This window comes from Cyprinodon tularosa, unplaced genomic scaffold (assembly GCF_016077235.1).
Source record: "Cyprinodon tularosa strain WSP-4 unplaced genomic scaffold, ASM1607723v1 ctg473, whole genome shotgun sequence".
NCBI lineage: Eukaryota > Metazoa > Chordata > Actinopteri > Cyprinodontiformes > Cyprinodontidae > Cyprinodon > Cyprinodon tularosa.
Window position 1 is genome coordinate 912405 of NW_024039200.1, and position 25715 is coordinate 938119.

Sequence of the window (25715 nt, forward strand, 5' to 3'; positions counted from 1 at the left end):
TTCTAACAGTATAAAATTAGTAAGTGAAGCTGGTATGACACATACCAGTATCGTATCGGATCAATATCGATATCGGCAAATTATCTAAGCCACAACACCGGCCTCGGATCTGAAATGAAGAAGCTGGGGAGTAGTGGTGAGGGCATAGAGCTTGAAATCCTGAGGTTCTGATTTCGAGCCCCACTCCCACAGACTGCCACTTTGTGTCTCTGAGCAAGACTCTTAACCCCACACTGCTCCCTGGGCGCCCAACGATGGCAGCCCACTGCTCCCCAAGGAGATGGGTAAAATGCAGAGGTAAATTTCTCCAAAGTGAGATCATAAAAGTTCAATTATTATTAATCCACACAACCACTAAAATTCACAAAGTCCTTTTAATACCTAAATATTGTTGGTGTTTTTAATCACAAAGATTCAATATGCTTAAGATTTGTTGGTTTGAACCCAAATGGCACCTTTGCGATTCCAAAAACATCAAGCATAGCAAATAAAACATACAAGGACCAGTTGTTTTTTCTGTCACTTTATAAATGAATAAAACCTACAATTTAAAATCCAGTTTAAGTGAAAAAAGACTAATGTAAAGAACAAGGAGAGCAAGTAAGATGGTAATTTAGCCAGATCAATTATATTATTTAGTTACCAGACTCCTCATGCAATTACAGCTTCATTACTTCTGGATATTTCAAACCATATACAATCCGACTCGTTATCTGTCACTCTAAACACGTTGCAGCTTAATCTTGGATATCATACACAGTCTCAGCCTCACAGTGAGTTACATCAACATCAATCACTTATCCTGGATGCAGCTCTTAACCCTTATTGTAATTCTGTTCACACCACAAATTCCAGGCAGCAGTGGCTGCAAAGAGCACAGCAAACACAAGATGCTCAGACTAAATCTCAACATTTTTTAGTAAATTGCATAATGGTTCACGTGATTGGGAAAAACTGTCTTTATAATAACTAAGTCATAATAAACACAGTTTTTTGATGTTGCTAAAATTTTATATAAATTCTGAATAATTTCCAGCTGTATCTAATAATCCTTTACTAATAAATGTATTTAAGTTTTCAATGTACAGAAAATATTGTTTCTATTGTGGCTATCCAACTTACATTTTCATTTGGGAAATTTAATTATACTTAGGGTTTTAACTTAACAATGACTGCTGTGACAAACACTGACCTGAGCCATTAGTCCTTTAAATGCCATGGAAGGAGATAATATTACCAGGCTGACCCCACACAAGGAAAGCCTCCATTCCATGCAAAGCAAAGCGTTGCTTGGAGACAAAGGTTTCTCCTGTTCAGCAGGAAAACCTGTTCCATTATCTCTAAAGCCATTAATGCTTGGACTAAATTCAACAAACAACAACTCAGCTATATGGGTCTTTGCCACACAGGGCCCGTATCAACAAAATGTACTTAGCAACACAGGTGCACCCTCAAAACAGTGCTGAGATGGTGCTCATTTGAGGTGTGCATGTGTGGGTTCAGTTTGTTTATTTTGCCAATGGTAAGTACTAATGCTCAAGATCTGATTTCCTCACTATGTAAGGGAGTAAATGAAGGTTTTAAATATCAAAATTTTAGTTAAATGCCTAGGTAGTTGGGGCTAGCAGGGAGATAAAGGCGAAGGTAAATAAATCCAAAAGAGAAGCAAAGAAAAAAAAAAGCACAAGAGACAAAAAAATAGGAAATAATAAAATAAAGGACTAAAATGCATTATATTTTAACAAAAATTTGTATTCCTTCTTTTTGGATTAGCCATTTGAAGATATAAACTTGTCTGCCCACTTCCTTTGAAATCTATTTAAGAAATTGTTTAGGACACAATATGACTTCCGAGGTGGAGCAACATGACTTTTGTTAAAAGATCACCCGCAATTGATCAACAGAGTTGTTCAGAAAAACAACAACAAATAATCTTCAGATTTTGTCCAATCATTTATAGCAAATATTAAACCTGCCATTAAAACTAACTTACCACGACTGAATTACAACGGTTTGTAGCTTCTCTGTCCAAGCCTTTCATATCATCTGTAAAACGTTGCTTCATGTTGGAAAGAAATGCCATTTCCACTTCTAAGGCACCTTTCATCTATCCTGCCAACACTTCCTTTACACTTTCAGATTGGTGCATCTAATTGACTACATCCCTATCCCTTAAGGGCAAAAGGTGCAAAGGATATGTTTCCCCATGTGGGATGAGTAGTTTCCAGTAAGTCCAACCAGATCAAAAAGTCTGGTTGGCAATGGACAACATCTGGTTGCTTGGAGTGTATAGATAAATGTTACACTTGACTTCCCAGCTTAAGAAAAAACAAAAAACAAACTAGCAAGTCAAAGCTATGGACCAAAATTGTATTATTTATCTAAAACAACAAGCTAGGTCTGGACAATTAATCTATTTTATTGCCATAAACGAGAATTATAGAGTTGGCACAAAATGTAATATGCTGTAGTGTTTTTCAATATAAACATTGATGTACCAGAATGTATTGTTTTCATCATATGTAGGACTAAATGCAGCTACAGAGGGAAGCATAGCTTCAGTTCCCTAGAGAGCAATAAAAACCCTATTATGTTATTTTCTGCAGGTTCAAGCAGTAGACCAATGGCCGACTGGCAAGCAAAAAATGTGAGAGTAGTTCTATACAAAATGAACATTCAGAATAATTTGTTTTAATGGAGGAATGTGTCTGTGGAATAACTTCTTGGTTTATTAAGATATGGCTTAACAGTTAAAGTACTCAGAAATGTTATTTGCTTTATTGACCAATCTCCTGTCGATAGCCTTAAGCCTACAGCTCATTGAGTGATCAAGGTTCATTCCTCAGCTCTGATCAGTCCAAAGCAGTGGACGTTGAACTCTGTTACAATTCAGTAAAATTATATCAAACAGTTATTGTTTGGCTTTTTTCAGCGTTTAATTTGTTAATGGTTATGGTAATGTTTGAAATGTATGAGCAGCTGCATAATGAGTTTTATTCAACTTCATTGTACAGCTAGAGCGATGGAGGGTATATTTAAAAGTAAAACTTTTGCCATTGTTGATCGCTGATGCTCTTAAACATTTCCTTATGAAAGTTTCAATCCAACTGAAATTTGAACTTTAACAAAAGTTTTTAAAGTTCAAATAAAAGGAAATGTAACTTTATGGTTTTTCTATTTGGTTTAAAGGAAATTAAACAAGCACTCAAAACCTAATGTCCTCATACGTCATCATGCCTCGATGTCATAAACGGAGTACAGGCTGCAATATGGCACAGACAGCAGATCAGTAACAGAGGAAAGTTTTAATGAACGCGTTGCCATGGAGCAAGTTGTTCTTACGTTAACATGTCAGCTAGTAATGGCGATGTTGCTTCCAGTCATGTTGACATGCATAGTAGGAACATCTGGGAAGACGGTGATAGCAGAAACAGCTGTTCAGTCATGTTAGGTAAAAGTCTTCTACATCAGAGCCGATTACAAAATATATAAATTTTCCTCACCATTTTTCAGAAGAGCCTAACAGTCACCTCAAGGGAACGTAAAAACTTTTTCACATATGAGTTTTTTGTTTGTTTTTTTCAAATTTTGCCGTTTCCATTCCGCTTTTATGATGCAATACTTCAGAATTTACACTAGAAAATTTTAAGAGATGCACCTACTGTGATTTAAATCAATGAAAAAAGGTGTTTTTAAAGGCTTGAAGGTCAACATATTTTGTTTTAAATACAATTTTAATATTAAAAACAATTTTGTTATTAATATTAAGAATAAATTAAACCAGTTACTTTCTAAAGGTAATGAATAAAGGGTTTGTAGACTTGAACAAGGGAGTTTTTTTTATTTTTTATTGATTAGATGACTTATAAAATGATCCTCAGTTTCAGCCCCATTAGAAAACTTGAAAATTCAATATATTCACTTTAGAGATCTAGTAGTGGTAAATGTGCACCTTAATAAAACAGCACAATCTTTCTAGTTAAAGTGAAGCCTGTCCTGAGAAACGTTATGAATTTGCTGTCAACATATGAATGGGTACTGTAACGTAAACGTAAGATGTAATTATGGAATACAAGTATGAAAGCAGGAGCTCTAACTAATGATCAGTGTTTGGTTCACTCATACTGTTAAGTAAGAAAGGAGGAAGTGCTCTACCTTCCCTGCTGAGTCAGTCTGTTAATAAAGACTAGTGGTTGAGCTGCTTGAAAACAGTCCATTTAAAAGCCTTAAAGAAGCCTCCACAACTTGAATAATGATAATCTTTTTATCACACTGGGTATCAGGGAGAAAGGAAAATAATAGGGACAGAGCAGATGATTACCTGCAAACAGTTTAAAAGCACCAAGATCTTTTGCTGCTGAGAACACTATAATGAACATCTACTTCCTGCTATCTATAGACATTATGTAAAGAAGGGACCATTCACAATCATCTTCATGAGGACCATCTTACACCTGGTTTGTGATGGCCTTTTTTCCCCCATCTTGAATGAAGAACAGAACATTGATGAATTCCAGAGGGAATGTTTAATGACTGGAGCTCAACAATTAGGAATGCTTTCACTAATGCTAATGATTTTTTTAGTGTTTTTATGTATCTGCTCCATTTTCTAAAACCCCTGTTGGTTGTGGTAGATAAACCATTCCCAATAAGCTGGGTTCTGCTGGAGGTCTCTGTTAGGGATGGAACGGTTTATGAAAACCCTCCGAATCGTTCGGTTCGACTGTCTCGGTTCGATTTGCGTGTGTTTCGTTCGGTTCATGCGCTGCTCCATTTTCTCATAGGTGAAGCGTTTACACTCCAGAGCAGAAGGTGGCGGTACTGCGACCAAAGCCGACCACCAGTAGTAAACAAGAAGAAGAAGCAAAGCAGCGTAGCAGAGTGTAGCAGAAAAAAAATCAGCTGTTGTGGAGAATTGTGTGGGTATGGCGAGTGGGAAGACACGGAGTTGGAAGACGCGCCAGCAGCACTTTATAGGTCTGCTGTATGGGACCACTTTGCATTTAGAGTGACCTACGATGACGGCGGAAAGAAAGTTGTGGATAAAAGTGCAACAGTGTGCAAGCATTGCGCAACAGTTTTGTTTATGCTAACAGCAACATGACCAACATGTCATGCTAACCCCGAAATACCACATACTCCGTCAGCGCTCCGCCCCAGACCGCCTGCACATAGCAAAGTATACAGCCTCCGCTGTGGCTCCCGTCCGCTCTTCTCCGAGTTCCATGGAGATCGTAGAGGGCATTCGCGAGATGATTAAATTCAAAGCAGCAAAACATGCGGAAATGATCCAGAGTTTCCGCAGATCATTAAAAATAAATACAATTCATTGTTTTTTGGGGATTTTTTCATTAATTTCATTAATTTTTATGGGATTTCGGTGTAACAATCAACATATACCGAACCAAACACCGTGACCACGAAACCGTGAACCGAACCGTGGATTTTGTGAACCGTTCCACCCCAAGTCTCTGTGTTTAAAAAGGGAGTCATTTCTTCCCACTGTCATCAAATGCTTACTCACAAAGAGGGATTCCTGCATCATTATCTCAGCTGGACTGTTTTAATTAGGAATCATTTTACCAACTCACATTATAAGCTGAATTTGACTAAACTATAATATAACTAGTATCTAACTGGAATGTATGTCGCGGAGCCCAAACCCTTCTATATAACTGAAATGAACTGATTATATACTCTTTGCACATAGATCAGACATATGTCCTGTAAAGTAAATAAAGTTAAACGCTTTTTACATATCACCTCAAGTTGCATAGTCAGATATCAAAGTTTATTTATATAGCACTTTATAACCTCACCAGGAAAACCAAAGTGCTTCACAGAAAGATAAAGACATAAAAACAAAAATCCTGAGCATAAAACACTGTTTTCTAAGTATTAAAAGCCAGTTTGAAGAATTTAGTCTTAAAGTTAAAGAGATATAATTGGTTTAAATTCTGTAAAAAAAAAAAAAAAAAAATGTCCTTTATATCATCCTATCATGAGATTAATCGATTTGCAAAATATTTGTCAGGTAAAAACGGAATTAAATAAATCTTGTATCATTGATTCCGATCTCTACCCGCAGTTGAATCCATCTCTACACCTTCAGTAATCCTTTATCAACATTTCTGAATATATTGCCCCACTCCTGTAAAGCACATAAATAGCAAACGTTTCTGAACAGTGCATTGTGATTTTTCCCCAACACAGCCAGCTGAGCTGTGCAATAGGACTGGAAATTTGTCTCACATTAAAAGCCTTTCATATAATTTAACATTGAAAATGTATTGATTTTGATATCATCTTAATTTTAACAGTAGTCAGGGGGGAAAAAATGAAACTGTAACCCTAACCCTGTTTAGATGTAACCTTTAACTTTTAAAAATAGGTTGGCCATAACATCAACCATTTTTGCTTAATTTGGCCATAAGAGGTTGAAAGGCTGAATTCTTTCCTCTGCCTACATCAACCAGAAAACTAATATGTTCTGAATCACAGCTCAGTGGAATTATTTTTATTCCTTTTATCTAATGTATTTTATATTGATAATCAGGTGTGTCTCGCAGTCTATATTGACATGCCCATCCCTACAACCCATACGTAAACCGATCCTGCCACACTGTATGATGCTAACAATGTTTATTTTTTCACTTTATTTCAGTGACAAAAACAAGGGGCTCCACAGGGGAGGGAGAGGGCACAACAGATGGATGCCCATAATGTTAATGAAATACCGCTGTAATATTGTGACACATGCCATCTGCTGGGTAAAAAAAAAAAAAAGAAGCTGCATGCTGTTGGTGAATGTGCATCTGTGAAAAAAATTATGATCACGTGTGCAAATGCTTCAGTTGGTGTCACCTGAAAAAAGGTGAATTAAAAGACATAACATTAAAGTTACTAATTCGGTGTGTTTTAGGGACATATTTACATGGTTAGCACCTGTTTACACATGTTGTAGGATGTGTGTTTGGTTACTGGATCCAAGGGGGAACCCTATTCAGTGCTCTGATTTATACACAAAGATATGGAAACGCACACACCCACCCACACACCCCCTTATATGTAAAATGTGCATCGCTTACACACGAAGAGGAACACGCCTGGCACCTAAATGTAGGACGATCTCTAATTTGATTCTACCCTGCTCCTTTGAGACGTAATTAAAGCATTAAAAAGCTTTGTGGGCTGCCGAGGCAATTGAGACAGTCTTCTGCGAATAAATGGGATTCATCGTTTCAGGAAATTGCTGCCCCACCTCCATCCCCCACCCACCAACCCCCTCTCACCCCCACACACAGAGCCTTTCTGGCCTCATCATCTGGTTCAATCCATGTGAAATCTTCTGTGAACCATTATGTCTATTTTAAATAAGAATCAGACTAAGGCTGTTTCTGCTCTTGGATCAGTTTAAAAAAAAAAAAAACGAAAGGGATGAAGATTATGGGGGGTGGGGGGCTTAGCTTTACATACACACATATTCAGATCACACTACAATGATGAGGCCCATGAACAATATATGAATACAGCGAAGCATTAAGACACACGCGCAGAGCACATTCACAGATAACAAGCGTAGACAGCCACACGGAATAACAGCAGGATCCAATGGAAAGCATCTTCCTCAGTATAAATCCTGCCTGAGGCGTAGCTGCACTGTGGGGATTGTATTTCCTGGAGCACTGCCTGACTGTTTACATCTCAGCCAGTGTGTGCTTATGTGCGACACATGCGTGAATGTTTGTGTATCTGGAGCGAGAGATGAAGCCTTGGCATTGTAATCGCTCACTAATGACTGGATGTTATCTCACTCCCACTCTTAACTGAATGCAGAATATCCATAATGGCAAACAGTTGCTGTATTTTCCACTGCCAGGTTGTTCGTTTTGTTCCATAGCAACAGTCTAAAGGATGCCATGTAAGCTTTACACCTCTTCTGGCTGTTGCAGTTTCAATTGAAATGGTAGAAAGTAAGAAAGCAATTAAATATTTTTCAGAAGTATATTTTTTTTCCTGGCTTTACAGCAGTTGGGTGGAATGATGGTTGCTTTTCTGGTTCAGTAAATGAATGTTGGGATGAAAATGCAAACATTTCTTTTAATACTGGCACAGACATCACCAACACTAAAATATGATTGCATACATTTCCAGATTGAGTTGGCAGCCTGCTTTCAGTAGAATGCTAAAAATGTGTCAAGTGGTTTTTAAAGTTTGCATTTGGAACCTTGGATAACCTAAAGTTCTTAAGAAGGGAGGCATTGGTCACAAGTCACTGTCAGTACTCCATCCATCTCAACACTGGCTAGCTACATAGTAGCCAAAGCTGCACTGGGGGCCAGGGTCAACAACTAAATTTTTGACTCACCGGCCAAGTGGACCAGAAGATAAAATGATTTACCGCCTAAACATAAATTTACCGGCCAGAAAAAATAATGATTTGTGTATTTGTAAGGAACACATCATTTCACTAAGGCATTATGTAAAATGCAAACATGTTTACAGTAAAAGGTAAAGTAGTTTTATTAAATAAAGTTGTACTTTCATTCAAAAAGGTGCAAATCCAAAATACTTTTATTTAATAAAGTGGCCATAAAACCAATCAGAAAACTGCAAACTGTTTTCGTGTGTTATATTGTCCATAAATAACAGCAAAGCCTTTCTTCCAATTAAATAGGCAGTGCAAAAACAGTATTTTCATCTTTGTTTGTTTGTGTTGATATAGTCACCAAAAGTTGCTCTGGAATGGTTTGTTTGGATTGAGCCCAAGACATCAGGCAAATGTGGCATTTACTGTGTTTGTGTTCACAGCTGATCTCCAGTTTAATACAGTTAGTTATCTGTTCTCTTTTGCTTACTGAGCAGCTAATTAGCTTAGCATCATTGTCATAATTAAAATAGTCTCTTGCGAAACAAAGTCCTCCTGAAAGCGTCCTTTTTTAATAAACTATCTCTGGAGGCTGTAGATCCTCACTCCCCCTCCTACTTATCGGCATGTTTTCTTTCAGAAGGCTTGGTTGCTCCAAATATATACCGCCACAATTTGCCTCACGGTGGAGTAGTTGTTAATTGACGGGGTGTTGGGGGTGGTTTCTATGAATGCACATCTGTCTATTGGCCAGTGAGGAACAGACAGCAGAGGAACAAAGGGAAAGGGGGGAGACCTTACAAAATTAAATATGAAAGGACGTGACTCAAGTGCAACTGTGGTCCAAACATTTACTCACCTTGTGGCAAATGGGGCTCTGCCATTAACTCAACAAATGTTGAGTTCACATTAAGTTGCATTTGGCGAGTGTTAATGTCGGACCATGCCTTGGGCACACTGACAGAGGAGAAGCTGCCATACGAAGCAACCATTAAGGTTGCAAAGCGCACTTCTGCATCTGCAGCTACTGTCACCCATTTTCTTGGCAGACCCTACAGACCCTTGACAAAAAACATAGACTCTTACCTTCAGCTCAAGGTTAGAGTCATTGCAAACAAAGACTGCTACAAAACTGTTTCTTTCACCAGGTTGTCTCTCTAATCAACACCATGCACATCTCCTAGCCAGAGCAGTCAACTACTGTGCTGGAAAACAAATGAGTATGCTGCACTACAATAACTTTCCTTCCTCTTTATATCAAAAGAGGAAATTGGGGACTGTATGCATACACACATAGATATTGCTGCCTGACCTTATTTTATTCCCTGTAAGTATTTCAATATTTATCAATATAGATGCAATGTGAGCTATGAAAAGCTAAACTATTTCTTAGTGCATCAAACTTGGCCCAAAAAAACTCTCTCAAAAAAAGAAAAAAAGCCAATATATTGCAATAAGTACATTTTACCATAACATGAGAAACTGTATTTATTTTCCTTTTGGAATTAATAAAGCATTTTAGAACTGAATCAATAAAGATTTTGAATGGTTAATTTCACCATGTCAAAAATCAATCAACCATGCATGTGTTTTAAACCTCTGAACTCATGGGAAGTATTTAATACCATTTGATAAATCTTTAAAAAAAAAAGAAAAAAAATCCACTGCCAGTAGATTCACTGAGCCAGACATTTGAAAGATTAAGTCTTTTGCAAATACAGAAGTTCCAAACAAGATTGCATCCTCCAACCAAGAATAGTGGCAACTAAACAATTCCATCTAAACATCCTGGATTAGTGTTTGGACTAAAGCATATGACCCAGTGATGTGAGAGAGGGACAATACTAACTGGCCCATATCCAAGCTCATCTGGGCCAACTTCGAACCACCAGAGATCCCGGCTGTGCTAGCTGCTGAGGGTTTGTATGAGAGGCTGAGGAAAAGGATTGTGTCTTCAGCAGCTTTGGACAGAGCTTTAGAGCACGGAGAGAGAGCCTAATCCTGTTTCGGCCAGGAATTTGATTTTGATTATTATCTCTCACAAACCAAGCGGAAGCTTACCCCCATTTCTGTAGCATTATCCCAACAACACAAACACACACACACACACACACAGAAATCTCCCCCTCCCTTGCAGTCCAGCAGATTTGACCTCGTTAAGACGCTTTAAAGGGGATTATTCTACTTTTATCACTTCAAGTGAAGTGCCCTTGCAAACACAGGATTGGCATGGCTTGCCTTCCCTCCCGGCAGAACTATCTTGACCCATGCACAAGGCCAGCCAAGTGCTCGCCGCAAACACACACGCATATGGTATTTAAAACAGGATGTCCTGCAAAACACCAATGCACAAAAACATCAGGAAAAAAAAAACCCAGACAAACACACACACAAGGTGAGGGAGACATGCTCTAAACACGCATACACAGTGAACGCAAGGAGTGCCGGGATTTCAAAGCCAAGGGAAATAGGCAATTTGTCAAGAGTGGGGAAAGTGGTGAGGCTGACAGTGCTGTGGTTTTGGGGACCATAGCTGAGATTAAAGGCAGGCTCACAGAGGGAGGGCTTTAAGATTACACCCTCGACGCTTGTGCAGATGATTGATGCCTATTTGTAAAATCCAAGGTTATTACTGAGAACAGCCAGCAAAAGAGCAAAGACAGGCACAAAGAGATTAGTCCCAAAGTTAGCAGCAAGCAAAAGAACAACAAAAGCTGTGTCTGCATATGCTCTGACAGCAGGGAACTGTTGTTTTATCTTCTCATGTAGCAACACTACTTTTCTTTCTTTTACAAGTAGTAAAGACTCCATATTTATGATATTGAGCTCAACTGACTTAATACTTTTTTAGTAAAAAGATCTTACTGCTTTAGTACCATCTGCAGGTTTAAAGACGTTAAAGAAAAATGCATTTCCTTGGCTGGTATTTAAACAGTGCATTTAACCTTTCAGGGTTTTTTTCTTTTGAAAATAGCATAATACAACCAAACTGAAATAATGGTTTGGGGTTTTCAGGTTGGTTAATATGACATTCTTTCATACGTGACCTCGCTCCTTACAGGCACCAAACGGGGCAGCTACCTCTCAGCTTGTGCGTGGTCTGGCAGGTCTTTTTTGCTTTGGCCAGGCGCAGCCAATCAAGCCACCTCCTGTTGAGCTGCTTTGTTACAGACCATCACACAGCTCTCCACAGGAGAGGGGTTACCCCCATCCTCCCTGCAACCTCTTTTCTTTCTACCTCCCACATTTCCCTTCCAGGAATCTTTTCCTGAATGCTGATTTGGTTCTTCTGTGTTCCCTCCCACTCAAAACACACAATCCAGTAAGCTCCTGATTGCATGTGAACACATATGCAAGCACGTCACCATCGTGCTTTATTAATTTTTTTACAACCAAGCTTAAAATGACACTGGAAAGACATCATCTACAGGCAAATATCAAATGAAGACAACTAGAGGTGGATATCAGAAACAAATATTCATATATGATGTCTAAACTCAATTGAGTATTTAACAGAAATGTGGATAATCTTTATGACAATGCATTCCTTGCAGGCCTAAAGGAAGTATATAAACATGACAAGACAGTGGGTGTATCTTTTTTAATTTATCTTTTATTCCATCTTTAGGAACAATATTTTTTGTACTTTTGTTTGTACCCCCTTTCATCTGGTTTGGTCTGCCGCGGTTTCCGTAGCGTCGTGATCGCGCATGTGCGCGCTTTCAGGAAATCCTATTAACTACTGTTTATGCTCTAAAAACATTCTAAATGACTTCGTTTCAAGTAAATTCTGGATGCTACCCACTCAGGACACTTGGAATACATTGGACGAGCAGTATGGAGGAATATTGACACGTTTTTTGTGGACTTTTATGGACCTTTCTGTCTCGGGCACCATGGACCTCCATTATTTGAATGTCAGCAGACAGCAAGAAGCCTCCCAGATCTCCAGATGCATTTGAGATATCAAAAAAGTACTCCAGGGTGTTGTTCAGCATGGGGGTGAGTAGAAAATGAAGGCTAATCATGTTTTGGGTGTACTATTCCTTTAAGATGCTAAACACATGAATTCAAGTATAGGACCACATGAAGTCCTGTCACAATAAATAAAACATATCAGTTGATTACATGATAAACATATATTATAATTAATTATAATGATAAATGAATGAGTTTAGCAAAGTTTTCATGCTCGTTAGATTTTTCTGGTGTCCCCCCCTCTTTATTCTAAAGAGTCTAATTCACTAAAGGTTTTATCATGGTGTACAGTTCTCCTTATACTTTCCTTAGCGCAGATATGACAGCATTAGCGCCTTGTGACTCAGGTATAGAAAGCCAAAGAAATGCTAGCTCAGATTTGGAAAAACAGAGATTGAATTGGTGTCAAATCAAAATGTGATGGCTGCACTGTGAGAGCACTGTAGATTTAAATCGAATCAAAATATTATAGTTTGTCACAATTTCTGGAACATTTTATCGGACAGCAAAATTTGGTACTGTGAAAAGTGTACCCCAATGAAAAAGACCAATCACACTAAATTCTGGATTGTACATTTTAATTTAAATTAACTTATTTTGTATAATAAACCAGTAAGGAAGCACCAAAGTGAAAACTCTTGAACAAAAATCCGAAAACCGAAACACCAAAAGAAGTTATGTCAAATATTAAAATCACTGAATTTTTGGCTATGGTGTGTACTAACCCTGTTAAAAAAACAAATAGTTTTAAACTTAAGGTATTTCAATAAATAATAAAATAACAAAAGTACCAGATTTTTATTTATTTATTTATTTATTTATTTATTTATTAGGGATGGGACGATTTATGAAAACCGTCCGAACCGTTCAGTTCGACTGTCTCGGTTCGATTCGCGTGTGTTTCGTTCGGTTCATGCGCTGCTCCATTTTCTCATAGGCGAAGCATTTACACTCCAGAGCAGAAGGTGGCAGTACTGCGACCAAAGCCGACCACCAGTAGTAAACAAGAAGAAGAAGAAGCGAAGCAGCGTAGCCGGCTGTAGCAGGGAAAAAAAATCAGTTGTTGTGGAGAATTGTGTGGGTATGGCGAGTGGGAAAGAACAGGAGTTGGAAGACGCACCAGCAGCACTTTATAGGTCTGCTGTATGGGACCGCTTTGCATTTAGAGTGACCTACGATGACGGCGGAAAGAAAGTTGTGGATAAATGTGCAATAGTGTGCAAGCATTGTGCAACACGTTTTGTTTATGCTAACAGCAACATGACCAACATGTTATGCTAACCCCGAAATCCTCATACTCCGTCAGCAACCCCCGCTGCGCTCCAGACCGGCTGCTCAAAGCAAACCCTACAGCCTCCACTGTGGCTCCCGTCCGCTCCGCTCTGAGTCCCTTGGAGATGGTAGAGGGCATGCGCGAGATGATTAAACTCAAAGCAGCAAAACATACGGAACTGATCCAGGGTTTCCGCGGATCATTTAAAATAATTACAATCCATTATTTTTTGGGGGATTTTTTCATTAATTCCATAAATTTTTATGGGATTTCGGTGTAACAATCAACATGTATCGAACCGAACCGTGGATTTTGTGAACCGTTCCACCCCTAATATATATATACCAATATTTATTTACCACTGACATTTTTTGTTATGCCCATTACCTTAACAGAATCATTGTGAAACTATCTTGCGTTTCTGAACACGTCCTCCACAGATGGAGTGGGTCATTTGATGTCAGTTTCTTTTTTCCCGTCGCATTCTTCTCCTATTCAGAATGCTAATGGGGACATTAGGATTTCTTTGGAATAATTTTTGTGCCACTGACCTGAGCACACACTTAGACTGATGTGTAGCGTTTCAACTGCCACCCCCTCACTCACAACCCGTCTGCTGGGGGCTCAACTCTGAGAAACTCTACTCTACATGTGCTCTCTTGTTTCAGTGCTTTACTTCACACGCTCGGCAATGTTTCTGCATGCTGGCTGTGCAGGTTGCTTGCAATAATTCCCCATCCCCATGTGCTGGATTTGCTGTTTTTCGCGTCATCACAAGTTTCAGTCGTGTTGTTCAGTATTAAATGTCTATCGGCCGAAAACCAATGAGGCTCTTTTCTGTCATTTTCTGCCAAAACTGTTTGGTGGCTGAATTTTTGGTGCATACCTATTAACCAGTCTTATTTCTCTCCAAAAACATTTGCTTCAAAAGCTTTTAAAAACTGAAAAACCGGTCCCAGAAACACTGGGAAGGGAAACACTTCATGAGATGTCTCCTGCCTTACAAACAACTCATCAAGTCAAACCTCCAGCACAAAAATCTATGATCAGCAGATACTTTGATCCAACACACTTTGCACTGAGCAGTTCTATTCTGCTACAGCGTAAAATCTTTGTTGGCTGTTCACTTTGGGGCATGGGAGATAAAGAGGCTGCACTGTGGTGATGGGAAATCATTTTATGGACTTGTGTTAGCAGGCATTAAATGCACAAGTTACAGCTGTGCCAAAAATCCATCGATGTATGATGACTATAATAAAACCTGAATTCCAGAAAGGTTGGGACAGTCTTTAAATGTCAACAAAAGGTAATGATTGGGGCAACATTTTACCCAGAAAAAAAAAAATAAAATGTTTCAATACAGACATTACCTCCAGCTACTTTGTCTGCTCACCGTTTCATTCACGCATGAAAATGACTGGGCCTGGCAGACATCAAATGCTCGTTTTTAAAGCAGGTAGGCTGTGAGCACTTGCATTTGTTTCTGCATAAACGATTATCAACATAAGAGGATCTCCAAGACATTATACTTTCATAATTATTGTATTACTACAGAAGCTATGCAAGTTTTTGTTATAGAAGATTATTTTGTTTATAGGAATGTGTAAACATCATTAGAATGCCTTTAGGAGGGCAAAGCAGTCCTGCCTTCCTGATTCCTTTCTATATTTTTCATGGCAGTATAGAGTTAAAACAAGTTACTACAAAGAAACCAAATTTAAAAATGTGCACTTCTTTTGTTTAATGACACAATTGCATGTTCCCTTTTCAAAACAAGATCGCCATGAGGGTCGGATCACCCTCCACATCAGATCAACCATCAGTAACTTGAGAGCAGGATGAGTCATTTTTTGCAAATACCCAATTCCAAGTCACTGTGTGTTTGAGAAGAGGAGGGCCTGATCGCCATCCAACCCAACCTAAAGCCTTCTGACAATCACGTGCTGTAGCTCTTCACAAAAATCAACATCACCTGTGACCTGTGGCCTTGACTGGCTCATATCTGAGGCATGGCCCCCCGCAGCTTGGTTGTGTTGTGGGCTTGAGTGTCGGAGGGGCTGCGTTTGTCATGCTAATCAGCTGGCCTAACCTCAACAACCCAGACATCTGCTGGCCTGCGTGTGTCAAGCCCCACATTCAATTTGTTCCCCCAGATACAAAAAGCAGATAAGACCCTTGAGGCTGGTAAGAAGGTGTGTGTGTGTGTGCGTGCGTGCACACAGGCTGAAATCCTTTTATTTCAAAGCATGTACTAGAGCAATAATTACATGCAGAAAGAAGAGCCACAGTTAATATTTGGGTGCTCGTGTGTTTTCTCATTATTCTGTATATGGGTGTGCACACAAATGTCCAGCTCCTTTAATAACTAGACACACAGCATGGCTTATTATTCACGCAGATACACACAAAAGTGTGTGCATGTGTGCCACTGAATGATGGGAAAGGGGCGGGGGAGTTTGTTTAATGGACGAGACAGGGGACCATGGAGATTAAGCTCCCCCCAGCTGGAGGCTTTAGAGGAAAGGCTGGGGGCTGTTCTGTTAATTCAAGTGGGCTTAATAATGCCAGTGCACCCTCTGCCCCTGTCCCTCCCACCACTACATAAGATCTGGAAGGAAATGCGTGATAAAGGGAGACAAGGAGGAGGAGGAGGGGGTGGCTGTGTGTGTGTGCATACAACCTGTGGCCATCTCTGCAGTTGAGCATGAGCTCGGGGGACTTGAGAGATTTCCCCTCCGTATTACTCCTGCTGCTCTCCTTCTATGGTACCAAGCTTTTATGTTGTTCCACTTTCACGCCACTGCCAGCTTTGTTGAAGCTGCATTAGGATTAATCAACACCCAAACAATATGGCAAACATTGTCAACTGGGTCAGGCACAGTGCCACAATCAAATTATCTTGGGTTTTTTCTGTTGACCAATGAACTGTAGTCAAAGCAGCAGATTCATTGTGATTTCCTGTAAAAAGCTGCAAAGCAAGGATACTTTGCCTTTGTGAAACGTTTAACTAGCTCCCCAGTAAACTGAGGAAAAGGGATAGGGATGATGTGTGAATATGACAGAAAATCACAGAACGCAAGAGAAAGTAAAAGTGACCAGGTTTTATTTTCCTGTTACAATTTTTCACAAATATCCAAACACAGCAGGTCCACATCCTTAGCCATATTACAAATATCCCAAGGCGCATTTTGTGAAAGAAACAGGTTCGTCAAAATGTATTAAATACCATTAGCTCATAGAACTAACTTGTGATATTTTAAATTGTTTTGGGAGCCATTCCACTCTTTCCCCAACATTTATGGTAAGGGGGTCGCAATGCCCTCCCAGTTGCATGCCTTTCTCCTAATTGGGGGTAAAGTTTTCTTTTGCAACAATAAAGTAATTTCCTTTTTCAAAAAAATCTAAAATGTCTTATAGTACACATAGTATTCACACAAGAGCATGTTTCTGTCTCTATAGGGTAAAGCATTCACAGTTCAGTCTGAAAGTGGAGTTACGCACCATACCCACATTTCCATGCATGGACAGGGTTCCTATTAATGTAGAACAGAAGTTTAAACAGCTTTAAAACTACAACAACTTAGTACTGCTCTTATTTGCTGAACAAGGTGTCAAAGAAAGTTGCAAAGGACACTCGCCCCATAAAAGCACTAAAACTAGAGGAAACACTGGCTTCTGAGACCCTTTGCACATTACAATGTTTTTTGGTGAAAACTGAAAAGTTTTGTATGACTTCTAGTTAGTGTACCCCACAATGGGGTATTTTATTTTTTATTTTTTTTTGAAAATGGTATTATTTTGGTTTCAGAACAATCTGGTGAAAACATCCCAGGCTGTTTTGTCATGTACGAAGGAAAAACTGAATTAAGTGCACGCCACTTACATGTCAAGTATGACTTAATGACTTAGTCCTTCTTTCCTCAGCGGGGAATGTACATAATCATGATGCAAACAAATAATCAACTTAAAATTTATTAGCTGATAAATTGTTTGATAGATTAAATTTTGCTTCACGTAGTTAACTGATAACGTTTATTTAGAGGGAATTTCTTTCAGTGTTGCCAATGTCCAGCAGAGACCACTGTTCATTCTTACACAGAGTCTTACTGGCTTTTGTAAAACAAGTAAAGCCTGAGCAGGGGGGGCATGCAAGAGCGGAAGCATGAATTGATCGAGAGTCTGGTCCAAGATAATTTACATTGTTTAACAGCGACAGTGACAAAAATTTAATGTAAAATAGGGTTGTCAGTGAAATTCTAAACTCTATATCAATACTCGATATCAACATTATTGAAGACTTTAAAAATATATATCAATCTCAACATGGGACTTGCTTTCTCAGCAAAAACATAGTGTGAAAATAAATACGAAAATAACCCAGATTTAAACACAATTTTAGAATATTTGCAGGTTGATTAATGTATTAAAGGCATGCTATCAGTAAGCATGGTAGATTTGGAAGGCTATTGTAAGTTAACGCACCTAATGGAGCCAAGTTGAAACATTCTACAAAGAGCAATCAGAACAACTTGTTTAAGAAAATCAATCACTTGTCAGACGGCCGGTGGAACGAATACTTTGAGGATTTCCTGCACTGACATGCCTTCTGTGGCAGAAGAAGAGATGGGGCTGGATTCTTTCATCACACAGGCTGAAGTCACAGAGGTGGTCAAAGAACTCTATGGGGGCTAGACTTCAGGAATGGATGAGATCCACCCCTCAGTACCTTAGATGTCTGGATGATGCTGTGCTACCATGGCTGACATGCCTTTTTAAAATTCCGTGGAGGTAAGGGACAGTACTCCTGTAACGGTAGGGTGTTAGTTCCCCACCACTACAAGGGGAACCGGAGGGTGTGTTCCAACTTTAGGGGATCACACTCCTCAGCCTACACCACAAGGCCTTCATATGGTGCTGAAGAGGAAGAGTCAAGCTGACTGTCAATACTCGGCTTCAGGAGGGAAATTTGCCAAATCGGTTCAAATGTGTTTTGGAGAAGGCATTCGACAGTGTCCCTTGAAGTTTCTTGTGTTGGGAGCTCCAGGAGTACCGAGTTGGGTGGCCCTTTATTAGGGGCAAATGGGTCTCTGTACAGAGCAGGAGTCTGGGCTGCATTGCCAGCATTAGTAAGGTGTATTCCCATGCATGTTTGACTCCAGCAGGGCTGTCCTTTTGTCACCACCCATGTTTAAAACCATTAGGGATGAGATTTTCTAGGCACAGCCAATGACTCTGGGTGACCAGCGGATTTTGGCCCTGCCTTTTGCCGATAATACGGTTCTGCTGGCTCACTCATGCCAAGACCTACAGCATGGTAGTTCGGAGAAGAGTGCAAAGGATGAGGATCTGCAAAGGATGAGGATCTGCTCCTCCATTGTTCTTCAAGCCACCCTTTTCATCCAGAAAAGGGTGGCTTGTCCCCTTTAGTGTGGAGGAGAGTTCCTGCCCAAAGTGGAGGAGGCATTTCTGCTGCCGCTGTAGTGCATTGCGCCATAAATGTTGCAGCGAGCGTAATCTACATTGCATTTTGAAAAGTTGAGCCAAACTCCCGAGCGCTTTCTTAGCCAGGCTTGCTTTGTAGTAGTTGCCTTTGATGTCCTGTTTTTGTGCATGTAATGCTGTATTTCTAAATACTATGGAAAGGCAACCACTCTTTGACTGCATATCAGAATGATGCATTTAGGTACAGAAACATGGTTGCCTTGCAATAATATTAATGGGCTCTTTCTTTGTTCAAACTGCCAACACTTTTTCTACAAGCAATAGTCGCCTAAAATGAAGAGCAAGAAGCAATTATTTTATAATGGTTAAACTTTAAATTGGTTGTTTCTGAAGGCTGGTGAAAACTAGCTGAAAATGTCCAACTTACTTACACAACATATTGGTAGATAATAGCCGGTTCTGAAAAACTCCCCATATCTATAGCCATAGCTCTATGGAAAAAGCCTAAAGTAAGACGTGGGAATGTTGTTTCTTGCAGAATAGGCCTTTAACATATGATTCAAGAGGTATCTCAACATTTTATAGTCTTCCATAACTTTTACAAGAACTTCAACAACATACAGACTTTTAGGCATCGGTATCTGTCAAAATGACAAACATGAAAAAAGACATGTATCTCCACATGGCCCAACATATATTTGTGTGAAACGGAGGAAGCTGTAGTTCTAAAGAAAATGCCTGCTTTAGTCCCAACCCTCACATTTATTCCTGCATCCTGGGGTCTTGTGCGTGGATCAGGCGGCATAATTGCACTCAACTGGATTATAAAACCAAAACAAAAGCAGGAGAGGAGTAAGCCATCTGCTTCATCTCGGAAATGGTGAGGTGTTAGCCCCTCAGGGAGAGAGACTCGACAATTTCAACCAAAAGAGAGTAGGATGGTTGGCAGAAAAAAAAAGCCCAAGTAAAACAGAAACAATTAAGCCATTGCCATTTTCTGCTCTTCCTTGCACAAGAACAGTGTGTTCCTGTCAGCTATCACCTGGGCACATCCACTGTGTAACAAATACTGCTTGGACTTTCACATATTTCAACCAATTTAATCCTAAGATTTTTCCCGATCAATCACTTGTGTGCTCAAAAGAGGGAGCTTTGCACAGATATGTTCAGCTGTGAGTACGCATGAATAACAACCCCCAATAATGGAGGTGGTCACAGACAAAAACAAGCACAAAAGTTCCACATGGCAAAGATTTTATGCTGTGTTAGCACAATGAGAAGAAAAAAGGGAGATATGCTTCAGGCAGGGGCTCCACACATTGCAAAAGTAAGAGATATAGATGATTGGTTGCTGTGATTGTTAAAAAACTGATCAGTGATCATTGATTACATACTTTTAGATAAAAATTGGTTGATTATGATCGCTGGCCAATCAATCGGCAACACCACTAATGTTTACAGGTTATAGAATCCCATCTGTAGCCCAACCTATTTGTTTACTGTGGGAGCTATGTCCCCACACTCTTACATTGCCTTCACCCAGAAGCTCCATATGTCACACAATTTAAGGGGGAATTAACAGCTTTACCAAAAATAGAATGTGTTTGACATGACTATAACGCATATTAGTATCGTCACTGAACACTACAACATTGAGTGCAGTGAATACTAACCCATATTAACACTGCTTTGGGTAGACTTATCAAGATGTCTTTATTATTCTGTGGCCTTTAGCAACTCAGTTCGTATAACTCAGTTTTCTGTTCTCGCAAAATGGTTGATCCATTTGGATGCACTGCTTAAATGAGAAATCTTTGTGGTTACACCTAAACCTATCTGCTTGAGGATGGGACCATCCATCGGTTTAAAATTTTATAGCAAAGGGCCCCTTGTTTATGAGAAGAAAAACATGCCATTTGTGGTTTGTCAGTTTGCCATCAGGTTTTGGTACCATGCAGTCATTAAGTTAGATATAAAATTAATAGACTATTCTAGGGTAAAATGTGAACCTTTTTGCTGATTGGCAACAATACTAAAGCAAAAAGCAGTTATTTTAAAACAGTTACCATTGAAATAAATGATTAAAATAGAAAGGAAACATAATGCAGTAATGGCAAACTTAACATGCATATATTAACCCATTGCTGTGTTATGAAGTGATTTTAGGACCTTAAGGCCAGGTACTTTAAGGACACTGTGTGAAGAACCGGTCCAAACAAAGTCTACACTTGTTATGCCCAATGTGCTACACAGCAGGGTAATTTCCAGTGAGCGATGAGCTCTCACAGCTGGAAACTCAGGGGGTGGGATACTGCCTCCTGTGACTCGAGCTCACAGGAGGCAGTATCTCAAGTAGAAAGCACAACATACAAAGCAACTATCTGTTCTTTACATAATTCAAATGGGTTCCTCTTTGTGGTAACATTAACAGCCTATATTTATTGACAGGCAAAATTACGGGAAGTGAGTCTAAGGCAACATACGGGTCATCAGCAAACAGTAAAGCACAAACTCATAAGTATGGAGAACTGCGGCAGAAGACAAAAAAATATATTTGCAAACTAGTTTCCCTGCCGGGTGGATAGAAAAGGTCTGGAAGAAGTCGGGAACACATGCCATGGACATTTGCTTCAATTCACATTGTCGCCCTGGGCAATTTCTATATTTTCAAACCTGCAAATAACCTGTTCTGACTGTAAAAAAAGCCATGCAAAAAAGGAAAATGTTTTGGTTACAACATTGGAAAATGCAGAAGAATCTTCTGCTGCCATTGACAACCTCTGTGCATTGTCATCAATAATGTAATGTTCAAGGTTCTTTCATCTATATTGTTTTTAAGTTATTTCCTGATTTGCATGGCTTCTAAGGCCCCGTCCACACGAAGTCAAAACGAACACGAAACGCTGATATTTTCCAAAACGTTTGCCGTAAAGACGGAGACGTAAAATAAATGTGAGCGTCCACACTAATGCATGAAAACGCTGCAAAATGTATGCCAGGCCTGTAAGTGGCGCTGTGGTGCCAAAGCAAAAATAAGCGACGAAATGTTGGGCATGCGCACTAATATTTATACATGGTTGCCCTGCGGGTCCATTTTCGTGGTTAAGTCAAATTCAGGTGCTGAACTATGTCGTCGATATTGCTCTGTTCTTCCTGGAGATATTCCAGAAGAAGAAGATTCTGTTGTAAGCCCGACAGCAGGGTGAGTAGCATTAGCAACAACCATTCAACACAGTACGGCGCCATTGTTGTTGTGATACTGGTCGCGCATGCGTGTTTAGAGGCGACGCTATGACGCATGCGTGTAAAAAAAAAAATATGCGGTTAGAGCGTAAAGATGGAAACGCGAAAACGGCGTTTCGAAATCTTCCCACTCTGAAGGCTGAATAAAAAAAAAGATCGTTTACAGACCCCCGAAACGCCGGCTTCGTGTGGATAAGAGGCTGGTTTGGTGAAAAATTTGTGCGTTTAGGCCAGGGTTCATCTTCGTGTGGACGGGGCCTAAGTGATGATCTTGCGCTTATCTTTTGGCCACCAAGGTAATTTCATTTTGGATAGACATATTCTTTCTGTATCAGCCAATACGTTCACATGGACACCAATACATTTGTGCATTCAATTTGTTATCCACTCCTATTTTTTTGTTAGATCTATCATTAAATATTTCTGTGGAGAAAATGGAGAGGCAGAAATACATGACTAAAGATAAACTCTGTTTGCTGAGGAAATACTACAGGAATAAATAAGAGGGGAAATATATGAGTTATTAAAACTAAAAAGCAAACTAAAATAATTAGAAAATAACATAAAGGATGGAAAACCTGCTTTAAATATATTTGGGTGGTCAAAAAATAAGACCAATTAAAAAAAAAGGTTATGGAGAATATAACAAATAAATACACTTGAAATAAATGTGTAAAGAAAGTGTAAAGAAAAAATACAGCATCCCAGCAAAAATAGCTAAGAGTAAAAATATCCATTGTTCAAATAAAAAAATGAATAAAAGTGCAGAAATCAATTAGTTAAAACTATATATTTCGTTTAAATATATCTGTAGTTTTTAATCAATCTGTGGCATTTAATGGCTCACTCAATTAAATTTCAATCCATTATTTCACCAACAATTTCTAATTATGAGTCACTTATTTATGTAATTTTAATTATGGCACGGTTGGTCCTCCATAAGCTCTCCTATGTGAAACAGTTATATTAGCGTTGAAACATGAGTGTTTGACCAATGGGCTCCCAGCCTGCCCTCAACTGAGTTACTGTTACCAAGGAAACCTGAGATTTAAGGGGAACCGCACCATGCGCATCCAGTCATACACAATATTAAATTATACAGTGTTATGCATGCGTAATGGGTACTTGATTTCTAATATTATGCGTCCGATATGTAATTTATCATACTGGAACAATAAATATAAAAAGAAAAACAAACATGAGTTTTTACTCAAACAATACCAGCATCTACTCGGAAATCCGGACAGCATTTTGACAAAAGAAAACACGCCAAGCCTCCATATTTGCTATTCTGTTTATTTCATCCTGGAGAACTTACAAGAAACTTGGCAGTGAGCAAATAAATAAATAATTACAGGAAGTTTCACGCATCGTTTGCATTTACTACCTAATTGTTGAGCACGTTTCAAATGCAAAGGGAAAAAAAAAAACTTACTGAGTGTCTTGATTGTGGAAACATCATGTCAGGTCCTTGTTTGTCGCTCCAGAAAACGACTTGTGTAGCTCGGTGTTTATAGATCCCCCCGCTGCGTTGCTCCTTTGTCCAAAGCTAGCTTGGTGGAGCTGTCCAGGGTTAGCAGGAGGACAGGCTAACGGCAGCTAGCGGAACCCTGCTCTAACAAACGAGCTGAACGCTGAGTGATGCACTTTGCAGCGTTTAGGGAGAAACCGCCTGCTGTTGTCAGCTCCAGTTGTTACCTGCTGCCACAACCTGGGATTTCACTGCGTCTATGAGCAGCAAACTGGTTTAAGCCGGTTAATTCTTCAAAAAGCTGTCAGTTAAAATGATTCGTCGCCGCTGCGAGATTTCCGTGGCCAATTCAGCGCCTGTAATAAGGTTATGCTAAATTTTCTTGTTTCCCCGTTTACGCTAAGCTAAACCTCTAAAATGTAAGCTAAACTATTTAAAAATTTATATACTAGTTTTAGTTGAGCACCGATGCAGGCCAAAAGCTGTTCGTTAAACTAACAAATCTCTTGTTTCGCTCCAATCAGAGCAGTGATGTCCAGCTGGTTGAAAATGAGTCTTTATCCCTTGAACGCAGCAGCGGGCGATAATAACCGGAGTGGATTTTTGGACAGCGGGTGTGAAGCCCAGCCAAAAAAAGAAATTAAAATAAGGTAGTGTGGTTCGTGGAGCAGCTTGCTTTAATGACAGAGCAGAAATGCTAGTGAGAACAGAGCAGCCTCGCAGAGAAATGAGCACAGAGCAGATCTACACAGCGGGGATCTATCTGCTCCTTGGGCGGCCTGATGTGTGGGCAAACAGCGCCTCTAGTGGATGAGTTGGGAAATGGAAGAGCAAAGAACTTTAAAAAAAAATACATGACTTGAATACAATTTAAGGACACATTTTCTTCATATTTTGCCTTTAAAAATCTTATTTCTAGCTATCATTACGTTTCTTCTTCTTGTCATTGGATTTATTTGCGGTTGGCAAAAACATTTAGTAGTATTAATGCCACTTACTGGTATGGAGTGTGGTTCATGATGGACTATCTACTTAATAAAAATATTTTCTAAAGAAAAAAAAACTACATACACTTATACATAACTTTGTATTCTACTCGTCTATATCATACACACATTCGTCCTCTCTATAATCAAATTCTATGAAATAATTTTGTTTTCTTTAAAAATCAAATAATTATTTGTATGTTTACTCCCCAAATTCTTCCTCAAAATATGTAATAAATTAATCTTTTCCTTAATACATTCAAACTCTCTTCTCATATATCTTCACTCGCTTTTATATTTATGACATTCCAGTATAACATGTTCTATTGTTTCATATTTTTCACAGTAATTACATTTGCCAATAGCATGCTTTTGAGTTTTGAAAAGTATATAATTAAGTCCTGTATGCCCAAATCTTAACCTTATCACTCTCTCCTCCTATTTCGTCTTCCATTTCTTCTTTTTCCTACTATCTTCCGAATTTTATAAAATCATCTTCCTGTTTTTTCTTCATCCCACCTTTTTTGCCATTTTCCCATCAATTTTTCTTTAATAATACTCTTTCCCTCTGATTCACTTGTTTTAGCTGTAAAACTAATAGGATTTTGAATTGCCCTCTTTGATTATTACTTTCCTCACCTGATTCTTCCTTAAAACTGTTGTGAAAACGTTTTGCTAAAATATAGCTCAAAGATCTATTATTCATATGCCTTTATATATTCAAATTTGTGTTTCATTGCAATGAAAAAATTCAATGCATGCCTTTTAACAGCTGGAACAGAAATACATTTTCTTCGATTTTGCTGAATTTCATTAGTTTTTCATGTGCTAGACCAACACCAAGTAGCACAGGATTAGAAATTGGGAGAAAAAGTACATAATACATTATGGCTGAAGGTAGGAAGGATCTTCTCTAGCACTCCGTCTTAGCAGATTGAGATACCTCCTCCCAGA

The 25715-nt window shown here is 39.1% G+C and overlaps 1 protein-coding gene across 2 annotated transcripts in view; it reads right to left on the bottom strand.

Moving 5' to 3' along the window:
- Positions 1-24526, bottom strand: part of LOC119794259 (TLE family member 5-like) — a 50081-nt gene extending 25555 nt beyond the window's left edge. Inside the window, exon 1 of one of the 2 annotated variants that reach the window (XM_038301720.1) lies at positions 23740-24526. In XM_038301720.1, the coding sequence (XP_038157648.1) occupies positions 23740-23766 (27 nt within the window). In that variant the 5' untranslated portion in view covers positions 23767-24526. The remainder of the gene's footprint in view (positions 1-23739) is intronic. The other variant, XM_038301719.1, reaches the window with a different exon arrangement.
- Between the last annotated feature and the right edge of the window lie 1189 nt (positions 24527-25715).